Here is a 20,586-nt window from a genome sequence, read left to right as displayed (position 1 = left end):
CCCTAAAAATTGTCACGAGAAAACTGGTCACACCCAAAAATTAAAAATTGGTCGAATTCTTGGGTTTGACCAGTTTTTGGGTGTGACCAGTTTTCTCGTGACCAGTTTTAGTGTGACGGATGATCACGTGTGACCGATCTAGAGCGACCGGTTGTCCTGTGACTGGTTCACATATGACTAGTAGTCCGTTTACCCAAACATCACTCGTTCACTCGACGTTCGAATGAGTGGTGTGTGCAGAGCGTGCAGTGTGGGGTGCGGGTGTTGTTGGGGGGGAGGGCCGAGTGACGTTCGCTGATTGCTGATCGCATAGCAGTGGGTGTCGGCCGGCGTTCGAGTCGACTGCTAGTCGCCGACCGTAGGCTGCCGCTCACTAGTAATAGGAACAGGATCGAATCCGAGGCCGAGGCCATGACCGTAACGGTGTGGCGGCCACCGTTGCAGGGGGACTCCCCCTCCCCCCCCGCCGACGACTCCCCCGACCCACCCCCGCAGCGCCGCGCCTACGCAGTCGGTAAAGACGCGCCCTACTATTACTACTACCATCCCCTCCCCTCCCCTGCCCCTCCGCCCGTCGTTTCGCCCCGACTTGCCCAACCCACCCAGCTGTCAAAGCGACATTTAAAATACAAACAACAACAAACTCGTCCATACCACTCTGCTTTTGCCAACAATCATATCATATATGTACATATATAATATGCATGTCGATGAATTAATATATCACGCACGCCCCACTATTTAAAAAAAAAAACAACCAATGATACTTTGATATCGCTTAGTGTAGTGTTGTAAGATTACGCATATAATACGTCCTTTGACTCAAATGTACAATCGCGAATTGTAAATATCGCGATTGTACATTTGGCATAAGTTGACCTTCAATGTTGGCGTGTCTGTAATCAAACTGATATGAGAGTCAATGCATCTTCTGTTTTCACTAGAAAGTTATTCTTTACACGCAGAAGAAATGGTCGTATGAAGTTCTGCATACAAAAGTCAATCCCAATTATTATGAATGCTTTGATCGATCGTATATAAAATACTTTGTATACGTACTCACTGTTATATCATTAAAAATGTACTCACTGTTATATCAAATAAATGAATTGCACAAGTCTTATACAAATTTTTCAAGGAAATTATATAACTGTTATTTCTTTCATATACTTTTCAGGATGCTCTATATAATACGTTGTTGATTTTTTCAAACCTTGATTATCCAGTGCTATTAAATTTGACCCGTATTCATTATACACGTTACAGTTGAAGTGTATCTTCTCGTTGTAATATATTTTGACTTGTTGGAATATATTGCATCTAATCTGGTACCAACTACCGTTATAGTTGTAATATATTTTGACTAATTGGAATATATTTCATGTAACCCAGGTACATGAGTTGATTCATATGGCGAATTACATTCCAACTGGTCGAAATATAATTACAACTGAAAATATAAGTCGGTACCAGGTTAGATGGAAAGGTTGGGCTTTCGTGAGAAAGTCACTGGTCTATTAAATTGAGTTGGAAAGATACGTTTTTTTTTGTGTTGAACACATTCTTATAGTTATCATAATACATTACTACATATATACATATATAAAGTTATTATTTATATATATTATCATAATACCTTTATTCAGGGCCGACGAGAGGGTGGGAAACTGGGGTAAAGTTCCAGGGCCCAGACTACTCGAGGGGCCCCGTATCGGGATATTTGACTAACCGATATTTTATATTATTCTATATAAAAATACATATATTTATTTAATGCTAAATGTTTATTATTTTTCGATCGGCACATTCTTTGTGTCCATGTGAAATTGTACCTATTGTATCATACTTTCTTATGCAATTATTTAAAAAAATAACAACCAACATATATGTAGGTATTTTTCTAATAGTCCTGATAGATTTTTCCCATATTAAAAATATATCTGTAAGATCTATAAGATACAGAATTATTTTATAACCGGGATTCCTCTCGGCGGCCCTGCCTATATTCGTAATACATACCAAATATTAACGCACTATTGAATTCTAAACCGTTCTTAAAGGCATCAGAGCTGTAAAATCTCGATTATTATATTACAACTGTCGCACATTGTTGAAAGCGTGTTTGCGCTTGTAGATATATAATTTACTAGTTGAATTGTATTCGAATATAAATGAGCTAAAATGCCAGTTGGAATATATTACAACTGAAAATACATTTTGACTGTAGCATATACATATATAATACTAGAAAAATGTACTAAAATGGAACAAAAGTGAATTATATATTATATTAAATTGCTTAATTGTTATATATGTTTGTGAAATATATGTATGTACATCCTGAAAGTGTCTCTCCTGAAGATTTGAAGGAAATGGAATGTTTACTTTCAGCGTTTGTCGCTTTTATTTAGTTTTTTTGATAAAATGGTAATAGTTCCAGAGTTTAAATTTTGATTCAAATGATTTGATTTTCCTCAATGGTATTCCTGTGACTTGGTTACAATATTTAGATACTAATAAACTGAATCGTTCGTCTCACGTCAATGTTTTGTTGATTTTAGTCTGTTTAGATGGTTTGATTTATGCTAATAAAAAATTCGTAAGGACGAATAAGACAACATATCAGAAGCTTTATGTAATATATGTACGCAAATGAAATACGTATTATTCAAAATGGATCTAAAAGATCGACCAAACGTATTATAAATGTGTGTATAAATACATAAAGTTGTATTTATGTATACACTTACATATACGAATGCATACAGTTGTGTGAAAGTGTGTTTTGTAACAGGATATCTAGTTGGGTTTATCAATTTGTTTCCCACTTTACTATCATTATAAACTTTTAATATATTCTACGAGTGTAATTGCCGAAACAAACTTCACAAAATTCCATTATCAAATAAGGATAGGCATCTAAATGGAATTGCATCTTTTCAATACTGAAAAAGGACAATTTCCTGTCGCTAATTTTAAATTTTGCGCATCGACGTTCTTGAACTTTGCATATTAAATTTCTATTTAACGAAAAAATGTTCAGTTGGTTGAATTATAATATATTGCGCAATTTAAAATATTGTCGGCGATATTTGATTTTATTATTGATGCTCGGTCGCCGTTTCTATGCCATGAAACATTATCAATTAGGGCTCTCGTGAAAAATAAGCTCATTATCTATTAGCTATCCCTAGTCATAATGTAATGGCATCCTTTATCACACAGCAGTCATTTATGATGATATTTTAGTGTGTGTGTATATGAATAAATACTTTTATTATACATACCGAGTTTAAAACTTGGACTTTTATCTAGAATTTAGTATTGAGATTCAGATTTCTATTAATTTTTTTGTTAAATTCTGATAATTTTTCAGCTATTCATAATTACTCGGCATCACAAGAAAACAGCCCTCCTTCATCCCTCAGTATCATCTTGGGTGAACTTGTGGAAATATTATCGGAATGTGAACATTGGTATTTTGGGAGACGGCTAAGTAGAAAGCCAGAAGAAAGGGGGATTTTTCCAAAGACTTATGTAAGATTGAGGGAGTGTAATGTTGATAGGTATGTTTTATTTATATATATTATTTTTTGCATAAATAATTTTGAATATCATTATGATTAATATACACATATATTAAAAAAAAAACTGGTTATATTAACATAAAAATTTGAAAACTTGGTGATTTTTTGTTTCTGTTCTGTAGTTATTTTCTTATTATGCATTTTTATTTATCAATGAAACCTTTATTTATTGATCCATTCAATTTTAACCGGTGATGGGTTATAATACAATATAATATACATACATACATGTATTTGTTTTGCTTATTTTTAATAACGATTTTTTTCAACTTGTAAAATATAAAAAATAAAAAGTATTTGTATTCAAAATAAAATTTAGCTTCCTTACTTCATTTTAGGATTTTTAGTTGTTTATATTGTGGATATGATTATTCAAAACAAAAAACATTGTTTTTATTTTATGTAAATATTATTTTTCAATTAATTCTCTTTGAAACTATTGCAATAACTTTTTTTTTTTAACTTCTTTATCTTACACATTTACTATATATCATTTGTATATTGTAGAGCTGGATCAGTGGAAGTAGTCAGTATTGTACAGCCTCAAATAGTTCAAGAAATTACTCATACGCTTAGGGAATGGGGCCAACATTGGAAAAAACTTTATGTGGTTAGTTCCAGATTAACTTCTCCATATTTTTGTTCCAGTTATTTTGCAAATTTTCCCACAAAATATCACTAACATTAAATTTTTTTTATCTAGTAATTTTTAACAAAGACGGGAAAGTCAGATGCTTATACTTATTAGATTAAAGTTAACTAATTTCAATACCTTTTCGTTTTTCTTCATAATGTTACGTACACCGCCGAGTAAGTGCAATCGGATTAGGCCGAGTAGCATCCCAGAGACTGTGTGACCGTTATAATTGGTTTCAAGGATTATCTCCATCCTAAGTGTTGTGTAGGGGGTGGGTGGATGATCCAAGTAAAAGGCCAAAGTCGCGTCACAGCATTTATTGGTGATTAAGGAGATATACGCACTGGCAGTGCTCCGTCCAGAATCTCTTGATATGATCTAAGTACCTCTTTATAAAGGACAGGTTGCTCAGGGCATCTTCGACGTCCGGTTACTTCCCTATTGTTTAGGCATGTACCCGGATATGTATTCCCACGACATTCAGTCCCACGCTATAGCTGTCACTTCTGAGAAGGGACCTACTACGCCAATTCGGTGGCCATTGTTTAGTCCTCTTGCACTTAGTCTGGAGATAATCCTTGAAACCAATTAGGTCACAGTCTTTGGGATGCTACTCAGCCTAATCCGATTGCACTTACTCGGCGGCGTACGTAACAATATTTACATTTATTTTTCTTAATTCTAACTCGTAGTCTTTATTTAAACTTTTTGATTGAAATATGCCAACGAGATTCGTAGCCTTACTGGTAGTGTGATATATTTTAAAATATATGGTGTTACTATTATACTTTGGCTAGTTAGTATTTTAAGTTGTGCATATTTTGTATTCTTAAATTTAAAATATTTAATTTATAAATATATAAAAACTACAGAAATTGTTTTAAAGTGTCACATTTTCAGATACACTCTGAGCAATTTAAAATTGTCGAACATAACATGAGGGCATTATTGGAATTAAAGGATACAATATTATCCCGAACTTTACCGACGGATCGGTTGAAAAGAGTTCAACGAACGGCAATGTATACAATGGACAAGGGCAACAGGTCGATTTTTATAAATGATTATTTAATTACTACACTTTGAAAGTAAATTTATATCCACTTATAAATGATATATTTGTCTTTTAGGGAGTTAAATCTAGATTTAACAGTGAGATGCGCGACTTACGGACGTCTGATCGATCCAAGTAAAGTATCGACTTGTCAATTATGCAATATTCACGTTGAAACTACAGAGTCGATCAAAAAACGAAAGGTAATTAAATTTTTATGATTATTTTTATAAAATAATTTGCCTGACGAAATAGTGAATGTTTGTTTTGTTTATAGGAAACCTCGACTCACAATTTAACACAACTCCAGAATTGCACTTCGTTCAGTTTTTTCGCTTCTGTCAGAAATTTCGTATGTAAAATGTCAGAAGACGCAGAACTGCTCATGTCACTGTATGACGGTACTTTACACAAACCGTTCACAGAAAATTATGTAGTGCATTGGTCAAAAGATGGGTTAGCGAGTGATATTAGTCAATTACACAATTTAAAGGTTATTTTTACGGTAAGTGTCGCAGTTACATATGTTTGCGAAGCTTCACATGTTTACACATTGATAATTTATTTCGAGCGTTTTACAGGATTTGAGCTCCACTGATATCAAAAGAGAAAAAGTTTATTTAGTATGCTATGTTATTAGAGTAGGGGGGATGGAACCGCAAAATTCTGATAATAGGTGTGTGTATGTGAAATCAAAATGTTTAAATATGCAAATAAATGTATTATATTTAAAATTCTCGGCTTACAGAAGGAGTTCGGTAGCGGCCATAGCAGGTGGTAGGTCTCTCTCTCTGGGTCCTAATATCCATGCAAACGGAGATTTACATTCGAAAACAGCGGTGAATATGCGACGGCCTCTCGGCGTTGCTGCTATGGATATTACTCCGTATCTTTCTGGTCAGCTAGATTCAGAAGACGATAAGCAACACTGTGTACCCTTTTTCCCGTTAGTTCAGTTGCCTCGTTTAAGTTATTTCAAATGATAGTTTTTCTAATTATAATATGATGTATGCCTTTCAGATGTGATAAAGACAACTTGGAATCGTTACTAAAAAAGATTATAATTAATAAAGATTTAAAAGGTGACTTGAAAACAGGACAAGGCTTATGGATTTCTGTTAAATTTCTACACGGTGACCTAATATACGTTAGTTTTTCCCTTATTATATTTTGTCAATGTTCTATTTTGGATTTTTTTTGTATTAAAGCTATCGATGTATTTATTTTAGATTAAAAAAGAACTTCCGGCTCTCATGGTGGGCAACGTTTCTATAGCTCGCAAAATGGGATTTCCCGAGGTTATTTTACCGAGTGATGCTAGAAACGACCTCTATTTGTGTTTATTAAACGGTTGTTTCACACGTGGAAGTACTAAATCATCCGATCGTAACATTCAAGTCACCGTCAGAGTTTGCAATCAACATGGAGAAACTATACCTGTATGTTCTATTCAAATTGTTTTTCGTTATTTAATCTTATTTCCGTGTTAAATTGGTTCTACTGTTTCTATTTTAGGGTGTAATATCAATCGGTGGAGGAGTTCAGACGCTCAACGAGTACAATTCTGTCATTTATTATCACGAAGATCGACCGAGGTGGAATGAAACGTTTAAGGTAATTGTTGTGCTAGTAATAAAATTTTTCTATAGAATGCGAATTTAATGTAACGGTTTGTTTTAGATCTGTGTGCCGATAGAAGAGTTTAAACTGGCTCATATTTTGTTTCTGTTTAAACACCGCAGTTCAAACGAAGCTAAAGACAAATCTGAAAAACCTTTTGCATTGTCGTTTACGCCTTTGATGCAATCTAACGGAACTACGCTCAACGATATGGTGCATAATTTGCGAGTGTATAAGGTACTGACTTTAAGAATTCTTTCATAAAGTTATGAATTTTGTTTTAAATTTTGAATGTCGAATTGATTTTAGGTCGATAGTAAAAAATGGCCTAACGATATTGACGCTGCATCCTGTTACCTCACTTTACCTAGTCAAAGAAGCAATATGGGTGAAAAAGAATATGTGAAACTTCAAAAAAGCTTCTTATCTCTATCGCCCAAAGATTATCTTTCGATTGAAACGAATGTTTGCTCCACAAAACTGACTCAGAATGGTATTTTCACAAAGAATCGATTCAATTTTGTTATTATTTGTTCGTGATATATAAATTTTCTTTTATGTTTTAGTGGAATTGTTGGGTGTTCTCAATTGGAATTGTCACGTACCTGATGGGACTCTACGCCAGTCTTTAACTTCATTGCAAAGTGTGCCTGGTGGAGAGATTGTAAAATTCTTACAAGATATATTGGATGCATTATTCAGCATTCTTACTCAAGTATATAATACGCTTTTACATATGTATATGTTACAGTTGAAGTATATTTTTTATTTATCATAATACGGTACTCATTACCGTTAATCGTAATACCTAGCAAGAATTAACGTATTGTTGCATAGGGGTGGATTCAGGATTCAAATGAAAGGCCAAAGTCGCTTCACAAAATTTTTTCAACGATTTCAGAGGTCCACACGGATCCACCGCTCATACCAGAGTAATCTGATCTACCGTGTGTACCTCCTCATAAAGGACATTTTGTACAGCACAGCTTTCCCGATCCATTAATGTGTCTATTGTCTAGGCACTAAAAGGTCTACCCTGGCGAGTCTATTGTTTACGCACGCACTCACCCAGGTCTATGAGAACTCCAGCGTATCCTTTGTTCGGGCACTTACTGAATCCCATTAACCTAATCCAGGGTCTCTATTGTTCACCCAAGAATGCACTTAGACAGTGGATACGCTTTCTCATGTTCCTACGTTACAGTATTATTGAATTCTAAAGCATTCGTATAAACATCAGAGCTGTCAAAACTCAACTGTTATATTACTACTGGCGCACATTGTTGAAAGTGTATTTGCGATTGTAGATATATGATTTGCTAGTTGAATTATAATCGAATATGAATGACCTAAAACCTCAGTTGCAATATATTACAACTGAAAATACTTACCTTTTGACTGTAACATATATAATGATTTGGAATTAGTTTGTTATACATATGTATGATAGTTAATTTTCAAATTTGATTTTTAGGCTGATTTAGAACGAGTAGTAGATGCTAAATCATCTCCTTATGATTCATACGATTATTTGGTGTTCGAGTGTCTCCTTTACTTGATCACTTTAGTTTCCGATCGAAAATATCATCACTTTCAACCGGTTTTGGATTTGTATATCAAAGAAAGTTTTTCCGCTACTCTGGCATATAAGTAAGTTATATAGATAAATGTGTATTTTTTTTCGTGTAAGGCATATGTTTTGTTATCACAATAGTAATTTTTTTTAAAGGAAATTGTGTAAAGTTTTATCACTTCTGATATCGGAGAAGCCGGAACAGGAAAAGAATGAAGTTTTATTAAAAAGCATGAAATGTTTGGAGTATTTGATTCGATTTATTGTAAAATCTAGAGAACTCCACGCAGAACTAACCCAAAAAACGGACCAAGAAGAATTTCATTTGTTGTTTCAAGGTAAAATGATAAAAATTTATTCGGGACCGATAGTTTGATTATTGCTATCGGATCATTGAAATGTATTCCACTCGTTTCAGACTTATTAGATAATATCACTATTATGATGCAATGCAGTTCTATGAATGCACTCACATCTCAAGGCACGTGCATTAAATTTTTACCTACCATTGTGCCTCATGTTGTGCAAGTTTTTCCCGAAACTCAACTATCGTACGTATGTTTGTAATTATTAAGTCGGTGCTCGGTGATTATTTTACGCTTTTAAATGAAACATCAATGTTGCAGAATAATGATAGGGAGAATATTAGACGATCTCCCACTCGGTCGACTCACTAAACAACGATTAATGGCCGTTCTTGATTTCGTTCAAGGACCACTATTTCGTAGCAGCGAATGCAGATGTATACTATTACCACACATTACAAAGAGTCTCAAAATACTCATACAGAATAATGACGAGGTATGAAAACACTTTTGTATCTTTCGTTTATGATTATTTTTTGAAGTTTTTAATTTGATTTTTATGTAAAATTGTTGTGTTACAAAATGAATCGATTCGAAATTTGTATAAGCTAAAATATTTGAATTCTACAAAGATGTTTTGTCAAGGTCTTATGATATTATTTGGATTAAAATACAATTCTACTCTAACTGTTCATTAAAATTATTAAATTTAATATGAAAATTGGTTATATCTATCCATAGACAGTTAGAGGTATAATTGTATGGTTGTGTATGTTGCATCAATTAAAAATATTCTAATAATATTGAATTTTTTGTAGTTTTTGCATGACTTAATATACATATTAGAAATTTACTTTATTAAAAACTGCGTATTACACACTTGTGTAACATAATAAAAAAAGCTACACTATTAGAAAGACTCCTTTAGATAAATAGTTTAGATTTCAATTTTTACTGCTTAGACATGGGTAGGTATTTATAGGCAATCAATCTTCAGTATTTGGTAGGGGCCCTTCAAGTTTGATTCTTCTTGACATTTCATTAGAATACTATACTGCTATGAAATTTGGTTTGATTAGTTTCATTTTAATGTTCTGATTGGTTTTTAAATGTGATTTAATCTTTTTCTACTCAATCAGCATTATTATGCCATATTGTAGGGTTTAAATACATTTTTGTGTGTGTAATATATTTCTTATCTTAATCTTCTCTTTTCTTTGTCTATCTAATAATTTTATTAATGACTCATTTTTCGCACTTTTTTTTTGTGGTGTTGGTTTATTTGTTGTATAGTAGTTGGTGATGGTAAAAGTTTCGAAATACTAAGTGTTGGTGTCGGTATTGGTATTTTTTTCACGCCATTAAAACTTGTGTTGCGTATAGAATTTTTTCGTTTAATTGAGGAATAACATTCTACATCTTTATTTTCTGTGTGGTCATTGTCAGTTAAATTTCTGTCTGTAGCTAATTTATTTGCATGTTTGATTATGATGAAATTGATACAGCATGCGCATCTTTCTTGCTGTATACAAATTTTCAACAGAAAGTTGATCGAATTCAATGAAATCGTTTTATTGATACAAATTCAAAATATGACACCTTTGCATCGTGAACGTGTAAATGTTTTTAATATATATTTTTGTACACTTATTTTTTTAATAGAGATTCTTTCGAATGCGTTTTTATTAATGTTAAGTGGCTGTTTTTTAATGCTTCGTCTGTGTAAACAAAGGTAAGTTGTTCTAATCCTTTATGTTCTTGTATTCACAAATATGATTAAATAAAAAGCAATTTTCACCTTGATCTTTTCATTAATCAATAAGAAATTGTTTTTTTTTTCTTGTACTTCTGTCTATCACTGAAGCACCAATCTTTTGAATCCTCATTTATTGCCTTGCAGCACCGTGTACATATCCAGTCCAGTCACTATATTTTATGATATCTCTTTTAAAAATTCACTTTCACAATTATTTTTGTGCGAATTTTTAATAAAAGCCTACCAAATATATACTAATCAATAATTTTATAAATTTATTACACCTTTAACGTCCCCCTCATGTGTTAATGTATTTTTCCCCTAAATATTTTATATATGAAAGTAAAATAAAATGCTCGTATTCGTTTGTGTTTGTATGCAGCATAATCACCATTTCTGCTATGAGTTTGTTTATTGTCGTTTTAAGTATGATTTTCAGCTTATTTTACAATTGACCACTTTTCAAAATGAAGTCTCGTAAATGAAAAACAAAAGGTAGTGGCTATTTGCAGGTACTGTATCTGCGAATTATTGGCTATTTGCAGGTACTATATATGCGAATTATTGGCTATTTGCAGGTACTATATCTGCGACAGGCGCAAAGTCTTCTGCGCATGCGCGTGAACTTATAATCCGATTATAATTTCTTACATTTAATGTACATATGTATGCTAGACTTGTTTAATCAATCGTTCATTATACATGAGGCAAATAAATTCCGCACATAATAGATTTATATCATTTAGCTAATTCGCGGCTTGTACTTATATGTAGGTATTATACGTTGTATATGATAAAAATTTTCTAACAATTAATAAAATTAACTAATTTGGATTTTATTTTTACTCTACGTCACTTAACGAGTTTGAACTAAATTTTAAGAGGTTTAAAACAAAATTTTAACAGTTCACGCGCATAACACGCTGACAGTGACAGTTCACGCGCATGCGCAGAAGGCTTTGCGCCTGTTGCAGATATAGTACCTGCAAATAGCCAATAACTCGTAGATATAGTACCTGCAAATAGCCAATAATTTGCAGGTGTCTACGTGACTTGACAGAATGTTAAATGACAGAAAACGCAAATATCGGAAGGCAAAGATCGAAAATCGAAAAATCTCAAGTCGAAAGATCAAAAAAAAATGGTGCATAGTAAACGGTACATACTCACTTAATTTGCCCGAGCAGGATACAACAGGAACAAGAGGAACAGGCTTTTCCTCCCGTATTCTGCGCGCGCACATTAATACGGGAGGAAAAGCCTGTTCCTCTTGTTTCTGTTGTATCCTGCTCGCGCAAATTAAGTGAGTATGTACCGTTTACCATGCACCATTTTTTTTTGATCTTTCGACTTCAGATCTTTCGATTTTCGATCTTTGCCTTCCGATATTTGCGTTTTCTGTCATTTAACATTCTGTCAAGTCACGGAGACCGAATTTGCAGATATAGTATCTGGAAATAGCCACAACAAAAAAAAAGCTTGAACAACTTCTATATGTGCATGTTCTAAATTGTTGCATGCTTCTGTGTGTTCCAAAAAAAAAAAACAACAATATTGTTAAAACATTTCATTCATGGTTTCATTTTAACGTGGTATTTTGCTTTGTTTATTAATTTTATATGAAATGAGTGTGCGATAATTAACATCCTAAACAATTAAAACGATTAACTGTCCAGTAGTAATGCTGAATTTATTTCATTCAAAAATGAATCATACACATTTAATAAAATCATTTGCAACATAAAAATCTACAATTACAACATGATATTACATAAATAGTTGATAGGAGTATAAATGCGTAAGTATGATTCTGTTAATAGTTTCATTGCATATTTGAGATTGAGTACATTTTACATTCTGAAAGGGTTTTTAAATTTCAAAAGCAGACGTACAAAAAATATTAGCTAAGCTTTATATATGTAGGAGTTCTGAAGGTTTAAATTAATGTATGATATTATAGCTTATCAAACTAATAAAATATTTAAAATCTATTAATTTTATCATACGTATAATATATTAACAAAAATGTTTTGAATTTTTTTGCCTGTTTTGGTGTTATATCATCTAACATCGAAATTACAAATGGCTGGCTTGTATATGTGTGCTGTGTGGAATATCTAATAAATTTGGAAAAAAATATACATACATATATCCGATGCGGATATTCAATCGCTGCAATTTATTCGACCGTTATAATAATAAAAATAGACTAGTAAATGTGGTGTAGAAATACGTTCGAAAAATCGATCGGTCGATAAAATTGCCAGAATTCTTGGTGCTTCGAGACAAAAGTTACAAGAACATAGAGGATACTGCGAACAAGTAAGTCTTACCTTATCTGTATATGTAAATATATATAATATTTATAAAAATAAGTTTTTATTCGCTTGAATTATCTATCTATATATATATATATATATATATATATATATATATATATATATATATATATATATATATATATATATATATATATATATATATATATATATATATTTGAAATTGATAAAATCTAACTTATTTCATGTCTGTCTGAATTTTATAGGATAAAAAAGGTTATATAATAAATCATACACATATATTATGTACAAATCTAATTTGCTATAGATATGCTATTTTTATTTAAATATTTCAATTGTATTTGTATTGTTAGGTTCTTATGTGATTGTAATTTTTATAGTTGGAACTTTGCATAAAGATTCTGTCGGAAATATTGACTTTGCTATTCTCTTCTGATGTGGGATCTACTGAAAGGGAATTCAATCACATTATATCGACACTGTTGAGAACTGTTATAATTTCTACTTCTCAAATGGATAGAGAAAATCCGCTTGTTGTTAGTATACATTAGTTTTTTTTTGTTGTTATTATTGTTATACATATTGAAACGAAATTGATTATCAAATTATATTTTGACTATTTAGTGTCAACTAGTGTCAGTTCTTTGTGAGATGTTTAGGCAAATGACAATTGAACGGTACAACATATATGTATCCAGTTTCACTTCGGTTGTTGATCAGTTGAATTTTTTGATCGAAGTGCAAGTGGTGTTGCGGGATTTGGTGGAAAAACCGGTGTTTTCCCATCATTGGGCCGACATGATCAATTTGCAGAATAACATTGTTCTAAAGACGCTCAAGTGAGGATATTTTTCAAACTTATTGATTCGGTAATTGTATGGATTGTTTTTAAAATTGTGATTATTAATTATAATTGCAGATTATTTTCCGTGACGCTGGTAAATGTGTATTTGGAACCGTTGAAACAACAAGTGTGGTCCAATTGGTTTCATCTTGCAATTGCTTTTCTCACTCAACCGAGATTGCAATTGGAGACGTTAACGTGTGATCAACGACGGCGTTTGACTCTTCATTACAATGATATGAGAACGGAGGCTGCATTTGAAATTAAAGATATGTGGAGTAATTTAGGTTCGATCTGACATGTCCGTGTGTACATTCATTTTAGTTGTAACATGTAATATTATTTATCTGTATAAATTTCAAAATTATAGGCGATAAGAAGATAAATTTCATCCCCGAGCTTGTAGCCCCATTTTTAGAAATGAGTTTGATTCCGGAAATCGAACTGAGGAAGGCCACGATACCAATATTTTTCGATATGATGGAGTGTGAATATAATTCGCAGAAGTCTTTATCAGATCTTTCTGATAATAATTCGGATTCTTTTTTGTTAAAAAAGAAATTCAATAATTTCGAAAATGAAATGATTCACAAATTAGATGTCCTCGTTGAAGGTATTTTATATTTGTTTAATTTTAGCTTATATAAATAACACTGTTCGACAAATGACGACTTTTTTTTTGGTTCAGAGACGAGATATGACTTTTTTTTATAGATTTTTGCCCAGTGAACATGAATCTGGTAATAAAAAATGTTAATTGGCTCGAGATTCGGAGATATACATGTGTTTTTTTTTAAATAAGCGCGATTTTTTTATATCTTGGTGTTGTTCGGTCGATGTCTCAAAATCTGTCAATTCCCTGTTCAAAATGAATATTGGAATCTATAGTTGGGTATTTTATCTTACATTTGTAGTACTTTTCAGCTTTCAAATCTCTCTAAGTAGACGTCCAGTTCAAATCAAAAGTCAAAAGTACGTATTTTCACTTGGGATTTTTTCCCACTGTTAATACTATTTTATATTGAGTATTTTCTATTGAAACATGTTTATTGAGATAGTGTTCTGGCCACACTATTTTTTGTTTTCGTTTAAAAGGGTTAATTGGAAGTGTGCTGAATTTTAAATCGGTAAAATTGCGAGCTAAAATCTTGTACTATTATTTACAAGAATCTGAATTGAATTAATAGGGCTAATATATTAAATCTTTATATGAAAATTAAATAAAATTCCACTTGGAAGAATCATATTTCGACTATTCTGTGGATTAATAACAAAAATTCGTTTATTTTATCGAGGTAAGCCAGTTATCAATAGAATTTTTGAACCAATCAACATTTTTTATTACCAGATTCGTGTTTACTGGGCATAGATCTATAAGAAAAGTCATATCTCGTCTCTGAACTATTTTTCGTGTCGAACAGTGTAATTGTTGTTTTATGTATATTGTATTTTTTTTATATAAATGTAAAGGTGGAAAAGGGGATTCTCAATGGCGTTCACATTTTCTCGAAATTTCTAAGCATCACTGGATTGATCAACCCGAATTGAAGTTATTAGGAGACGACTTTGTTTTAATAATAGGTCGTTTGTTGGAGACTTTGTTACAATACCGATCTCTCCAAGAAAATTCTAGTGTCGATCATCGAATGCAAGCCATTACCACACTTCTAGTATGTTAATTTCCTATATTGTTATTTCTGTTGTAAAAACGAACCATTTATCAATTTTGAATCATGCTATAGGAATTCTACTCTAAAATTAAAAGACCGGAAATGTATATACGATATGTTAATAAACTATGTGAATTACATTTACAATGCGAAAATTGGACAGAGGCTGGATTGACTTTGATGCTTCATGCGAAATTGCTGCATTGGTCCAATATTCCTTTGAACACACTGTTGAAAAGTCATCGTCATCCCGGATGTCAAACTCATAGGGATCTTAAAGAGGCTTTATATTATGAGATTATTCAGTTTCTAGACAAAGGAAAGGTAAATTTGCAATTCAATTTATTTTCGGCGCTGATGTTATCTCTGATATGTGCTACACCGTTCAATTTTGTTTCTATGTAGATGTGGGAACTTGCTTTAGAAGTATGCAAGGAACTTGTCAAGCAATATGAAGATGAAGTTTTCGACTATACCAATCTTTCTGAGCTGTACAAAAAGATGGCAAATCTCTATGATGCCGTTATGAAACAATTAAGACCACACCCGGAATATTTTAGGGTAGGATATTATGGAAAAGGTTTTCCTGATTTCTTGCAAAATAAGGTACAATTTTTTTTATTGCTCGTATATACATATATGAAGTATGTTTTTTTATAATAATTTTCATTTAATTGTAGGTATTCGTTTATCGTGGAAAAGAGTATGAAAGATTACAAGACTTTTCTTCTCGTACGTTAAACGGTCTACCCAATGCTGAGTTATTGATTAAGTTAGATGCCCCTTCGGAAGAAATTTTAAATTCTTCAAATCAATGTAATTAGAAGGGGTGATTTTGATCGATTGTTTTGCCATGTGTATTATTTAATATAATACTGTTTATTTTTAGACGTTTTGATCAATGCGGTTGAACCAATCATGTCGGAAGATTTAAAAGTTTCCGGAAAACATGTCTGTGAACAAATTTTGAAGTACCATAAATTTAACGATGTTACCAAGTTCCGGTTTGATAGAAAATTTACAAAGCGAGGTATTTACATATAATAAACAAACAAAAAAAGCACTGATGATTTTTATTTTTATACATATTGTATTTATCATTACAGACGATGCAATTCAAAATTCAATAGATGATAATAATGAATTTGCTTCAATGTGGATCGACAGAACGGAATTGAAAATAAGTGAAAAGTTACCAGGAATTCTAAGATGGTTTCCAGTGCTGAAGAGCAGTTCATATGAAATGTCTCCACTGCAAGTTGCCATCGATAAAATGAAAGAAACTATAAAAAATTTGCGAGCATTGATTTTGCAATATAAAGCCGACGACTTGTTGCATTTGGATCCATTAACTCGAACACTGAGTGGTGAGAATCGCTTATAGTCGTATTAGAAATGTCTCTTACATGTTCTTATGTGTATTTAATATCTATTTTTCATATAATTCAGGTATTGTTGACGCTGCTGTTATGGGAGGTGTAGCCAATTACGAAAAAGCATTTTTCACGGAAGAATATCAGAATGCTCATCCTGAAAATAAAACGCTTGTAGCATCATTGAAAGATCAGATTGCAATGCAAATACCATTATTGGAATACTGTAAAAATATATATATGAAGTAATTTTTACTTAATTTTCTTTATAATTGAGATGTTTACTGTTTTTATTCTTTTTTTTAGGTATTGAAATTCATAGAACTAGACTTCATATTTCGCTGGCGCCTTTGCATAAAAGGATTGTTGAGTGTTTTGATAAAATGAAAGCTCATGTGCATGCAAATTATGGCGTGAAGGTATGTCTATGCAATAATATAATACAATTAATAGGTACATGCATATGTAAATGTATTTTAGTGAAATTGTTTTGAGTAATCTTATGTTGAATTTTAGAATTGCGATTTAGATCAAGAAATATCGTCAGTTACTATGAGAAGACAAATAAGTGGTCTGTCTAACGGTGGTTTAAATAATAGCAATTTCGACAGCAGGTGGTCAGAAATATCAACACAGACGAACAACTCGGAGTATGCATTGTAATTTAAAATGTTGTGTTTTATGTTAAATTTGAGGTGTTGTTTCATGATGATTAATTTTACAGACCTGGTATGACGATGAATAGAATGAATGCCATGTCTTTGAAGACTTCAATTGCTTCACAATTTAACAAGCAAACTAATAGGTAAATTGAAGTTTTTTTTTTCCTCTGGAATTTGCGCTCATGAACATTATTTATTTATTTATATTAAATTTAAGGGTTTCTTTGGGCACTGCGATGGGAAACAGTTATTCAAGTTTAGGCCTTTCACCGGCCGGCTTGAGATCTCAGGTTTCTCTTTTGGCATCGCCAGCTAGAAAGCGAGATAAAGATAAAAGAAGAACCAGAAAGGTTAGTAGACTTTTCAAAAATAATTTTAACTGCATTTATTATATGTACATTTATATTGATTTGTCTCATTTTTAGCAAAGCGATCCAAGTTTAAATAGTATACAAACTTTATCGCCATCAACGGGAAGTAGTCAATGGTATACAAGTACCGTTTCGGTAAATTCAAATAGTGGAACAAAACCAAATTCCATAATTGGTGATCCTGTTTGCCCGTCTGCAATTTTCGAACTGCGACAAGAAGTGTGAAGTCGTTTCATATTTCGGTTTTTGAATTTTGAATTTATCCCTAGATAATATAACAATTTTCGTTTTTTAGTTGACACCTTCAAGACCTCTCCGTTCGGAAGTCGAAAGAGAAAAACGGTTCTCACAAAGGCCACATTCTCTACAGAGCGAAACTCACTCGAATAGAAATTCAGCTGGTTTGTACCTTCACCGTTCGATCTTATTTAGCGCAATCCTTCATTTATCTGACGATTGTTTTATTTGGCTTGATTGCAGGAACGACTGATTCTAATATGAGTGCAGAAGATGACCCACCACCACCACCACTACCCCAGAAAACTGTCCGCACTGACATTTTCACAAATTCCCTCACTTCACCGTCACCTGACAGCTATTATCAGGCGATCAACTTTTCAGTAAATACTCCCACTTATCAAGAAACCATATCTAAGAGCGCCCTCACTAGTCCAATTTTTCCGAGACAAGATTACGATCATGTTTTTAAACCGAGAAAATCTTCTCTGTACAAGTCGCTGCAGCTAAGTAATGCAGCCGCGTCGAAGAAAGTTCTAAATATTCCGAAAGAAAGAGCTCCAACTCCTCCTCCAAAGAAAAGAATGAATTCAGTACAACATTAAAATAAATTTTACTTCTGATCTAATTGTCACTTTAAGTGGCATGTCTAAATATATTTTTTTATTTGTGAGAGGAAAATTTTTGTTATTTTCCCTTAATATTATTATAGTTTATTCACTACTTCAATTGTATAATTTTTGATTTACATATGTATATGAATCAGTTCAGTATATTTCATATTATGGTTGTTTGTGTGTTGAAAAGTTTATATAATGCCATTTTGTTTAATTTGAAAATAGTTTAAATTTAGACCAAATTTTTGATGATTTTGCACAGGCTTGGTTATCTATTTGAGTGCGCGAATGTCTATTTTTTTTATACATGTACAATGTGTAGGATTTAATTATGTTCTTTTGTATTAAATGACTTTTTATATTTCAAAAAATTGAAATTGTTACATTGCCTACTTCAATATATTATATTTTTAATAGATTTATGTTACACGTGTGTGTGTGTAATTTTTATCAAAGAAAAGTATTAAAATTTATTTATATTCAATATTTATTAAATTTTATAACAAAATTGAACAAATTTCACGATTTAATTAGTTAATATTGTTGACATATTTTATTTTTATGTGCTTAATTGGCTTGTTTTCATTGCTATTTTTATGTATAAAAAAAAATCATACTTATATTCCATTATTTTTATAGTTAGACTACTAGAATTGCTCATTTCTTTCCGATATATGATTTGTTTTGGTTCATATATTTGCTTATATTACACATAAAATATCACAAATACATAATTTAAAGCTATGGTTTTTTCTAGGGTTGTTGTCGTGGTGAGATTGAGTTTTATGTAATACTTTTGACGAAACAAAAATGACAATAGTTATACGCAAAGCAAATGTTGGTATATGTATTTTAATTTCATTCGTATGTATGTATATTAATTTTCTTAGGTATAAGATTGTTAGTTATACAGAAACATTTTCCAAAGATAATATCAAAACGTGTACCTTAACTTAAGACTTTCATTATTGTGTTTTAATTAAGTGTTTCAAATTTATGACGATAACTGAATTCAATCGTGTATGTTGAATAATCATAATTTATTATTTGAAATTATTAAAATCTTTAGTTGATTTGTGTATTTGGAATGGGTTTACCGACATTTCAATTCATAGATCTTATTCATATTCAAAGCTTTTTAAACCTATTTTTCACAGTCAAATTGCTGAAGTTTGTAGACAACGTTAGTACTACATTTTTGATCTCGACTGAAACGCCCTTAAATATGATTTAAAAAAAAAATTATAAAACGTTTTTAAATTGATTACTCATTCCCAATAATGCTCAGAAACATATATAATTTTTTTTTTGTATATTTTTGATATTGATTTAATTAATTAAGTGCCTTAGACAAGTAGCAGGTGTTTATTTTTGTATTGTGTACTGTTAAGTATTAATTACTTCATAAGTTTGCATTAATGAATTTAAATTGCTTTTATAATGAAGTTGAAATCACTTTTACAAATTCGGTGTGACAAATTTTCATGCTCGGTATATTTATTTTCAAATCTAGTGCTCACATGAACAAATTTACTGTACAAATCATTGTATAATGATCAGTTGAAATTATATAGGACCAAAAAATTATATTTATATTATTGAAATCTTTTTCTTATAGATTTACGTGATTATTGTCGATCGAAAGATGGTCTGTAGAACAGGATCAGTTCAAATAGATCAATCTTAGATTATTACCTGCCATACCAAATGGTGAATCGTTCCAAGTGAAATTTTACTGCTTATTATTTTGAAATGGATTATTTGCTGCATATTTATACAATGTGTAAGCAATAACGAGGTGTTCTTCCACATTCAGACCGTGTTAAATATTATGTATATTTTTATTCGTTTTTGATTCATTCACAGACTTGTCATAAATTTTATGATTTTTTTTATGCACCTCTAATTAAGCGCACAATTACATATATCATTATTTCAGTGTTATTCTCTTTAGAAAATTATTTTACTTCAAAATATTTA

The 20,586-nt window shown here is 31.7% G+C and overlaps 1 protein-coding gene across 1 annotated transcript; it reads left to right on the top strand.

Moving 5' to 3' along the window:
* The first annotated feature begins 259 nt into the window (after positions 1-259).
* On the top strand, positions 260-18,971 carry mbc (dedicator of cytokinesis protein myoblast city). Its single transcript, XM_077436216.1, has 37 exons — positions 260-514; positions 3,377-3,566; positions 4,095-4,197; positions 5,125-5,270; positions 5,355-5,481; positions 5,556-5,783; positions 5,860-5,954; positions 6,027-6,224; positions 6,299-6,425; positions 6,508-6,717; positions 6,794-6,892; positions 6,959-7,135; positions 7,208-7,391; positions 7,465-7,613; positions 8,373-8,548; positions 8,628-8,809; positions 8,890-9,022; positions 9,098-9,272; positions 12,741-12,854; positions 13,213-13,368; positions 13,457-13,671; positions 13,752-13,963; positions 14,047-14,289; positions 15,147-15,346; positions 15,419-15,670; positions 15,752-15,952; positions 16,027-16,162; positions 16,236-16,376; positions 16,453-16,713; positions 16,796-16,945; positions 17,026-17,138; positions 17,236-17,369; positions 17,444-17,524; positions 17,599-17,731; positions 17,807-17,971; positions 18,048-18,153; positions 18,233-18,971. Exons 1-37 carry the CDS (start codon positions 412-414, stop codon positions 18,592-18,594), a joined length of 6,177 nt encoding a protein of 2,058 aa, XP_077292342.1. The 5' UTR covers positions 260-411; the 3' UTR covers positions 18,595-18,971.
* The last annotated feature ends 1,615 nt before the right edge of the window (positions 18,972-20,586 follow it).

The sequence above is a fragment of the Arctopsyche grandis genome, chromosome 8 (genome assembly GCF_051622035.1).
Source record: "Arctopsyche grandis isolate Sample6627 chromosome 8, ASM5162203v2, whole genome shotgun sequence".
NCBI lineage: Eukaryota > Metazoa > Arthropoda > Insecta > Trichoptera > Hydropsychidae > Arctopsyche > Arctopsyche grandis.
Note: the sequence above shows the minus strand (reverse complement) of the source record. Positions and strands in the feature narration are given on the sequence as shown.

Bases quoted from the DNA above. Each gene is read 5' to 3' on its own strand.
- mbc (XM_077436216.1), top strand. From the start codon at position 412: ATGACCGTAACGGTGTGGCGGCCACCGTTGCAGGGGGACTCCCCCTCC. The intron at 6,893-6,958 runs GTAATTGTTGTG...GGTTTGTTTTAG, and splicing joins GGTGGAATGAAACGTTTAAG to ATCTGTGTGCCGATAGAAGA. The intron at 13,964-14,046 runs GTTCGATCTGAC...TCAAAATTATAG, and splicing joins AGATATGTGGAGTAATTTAG to GCGATAAGAAGATAAATTTC.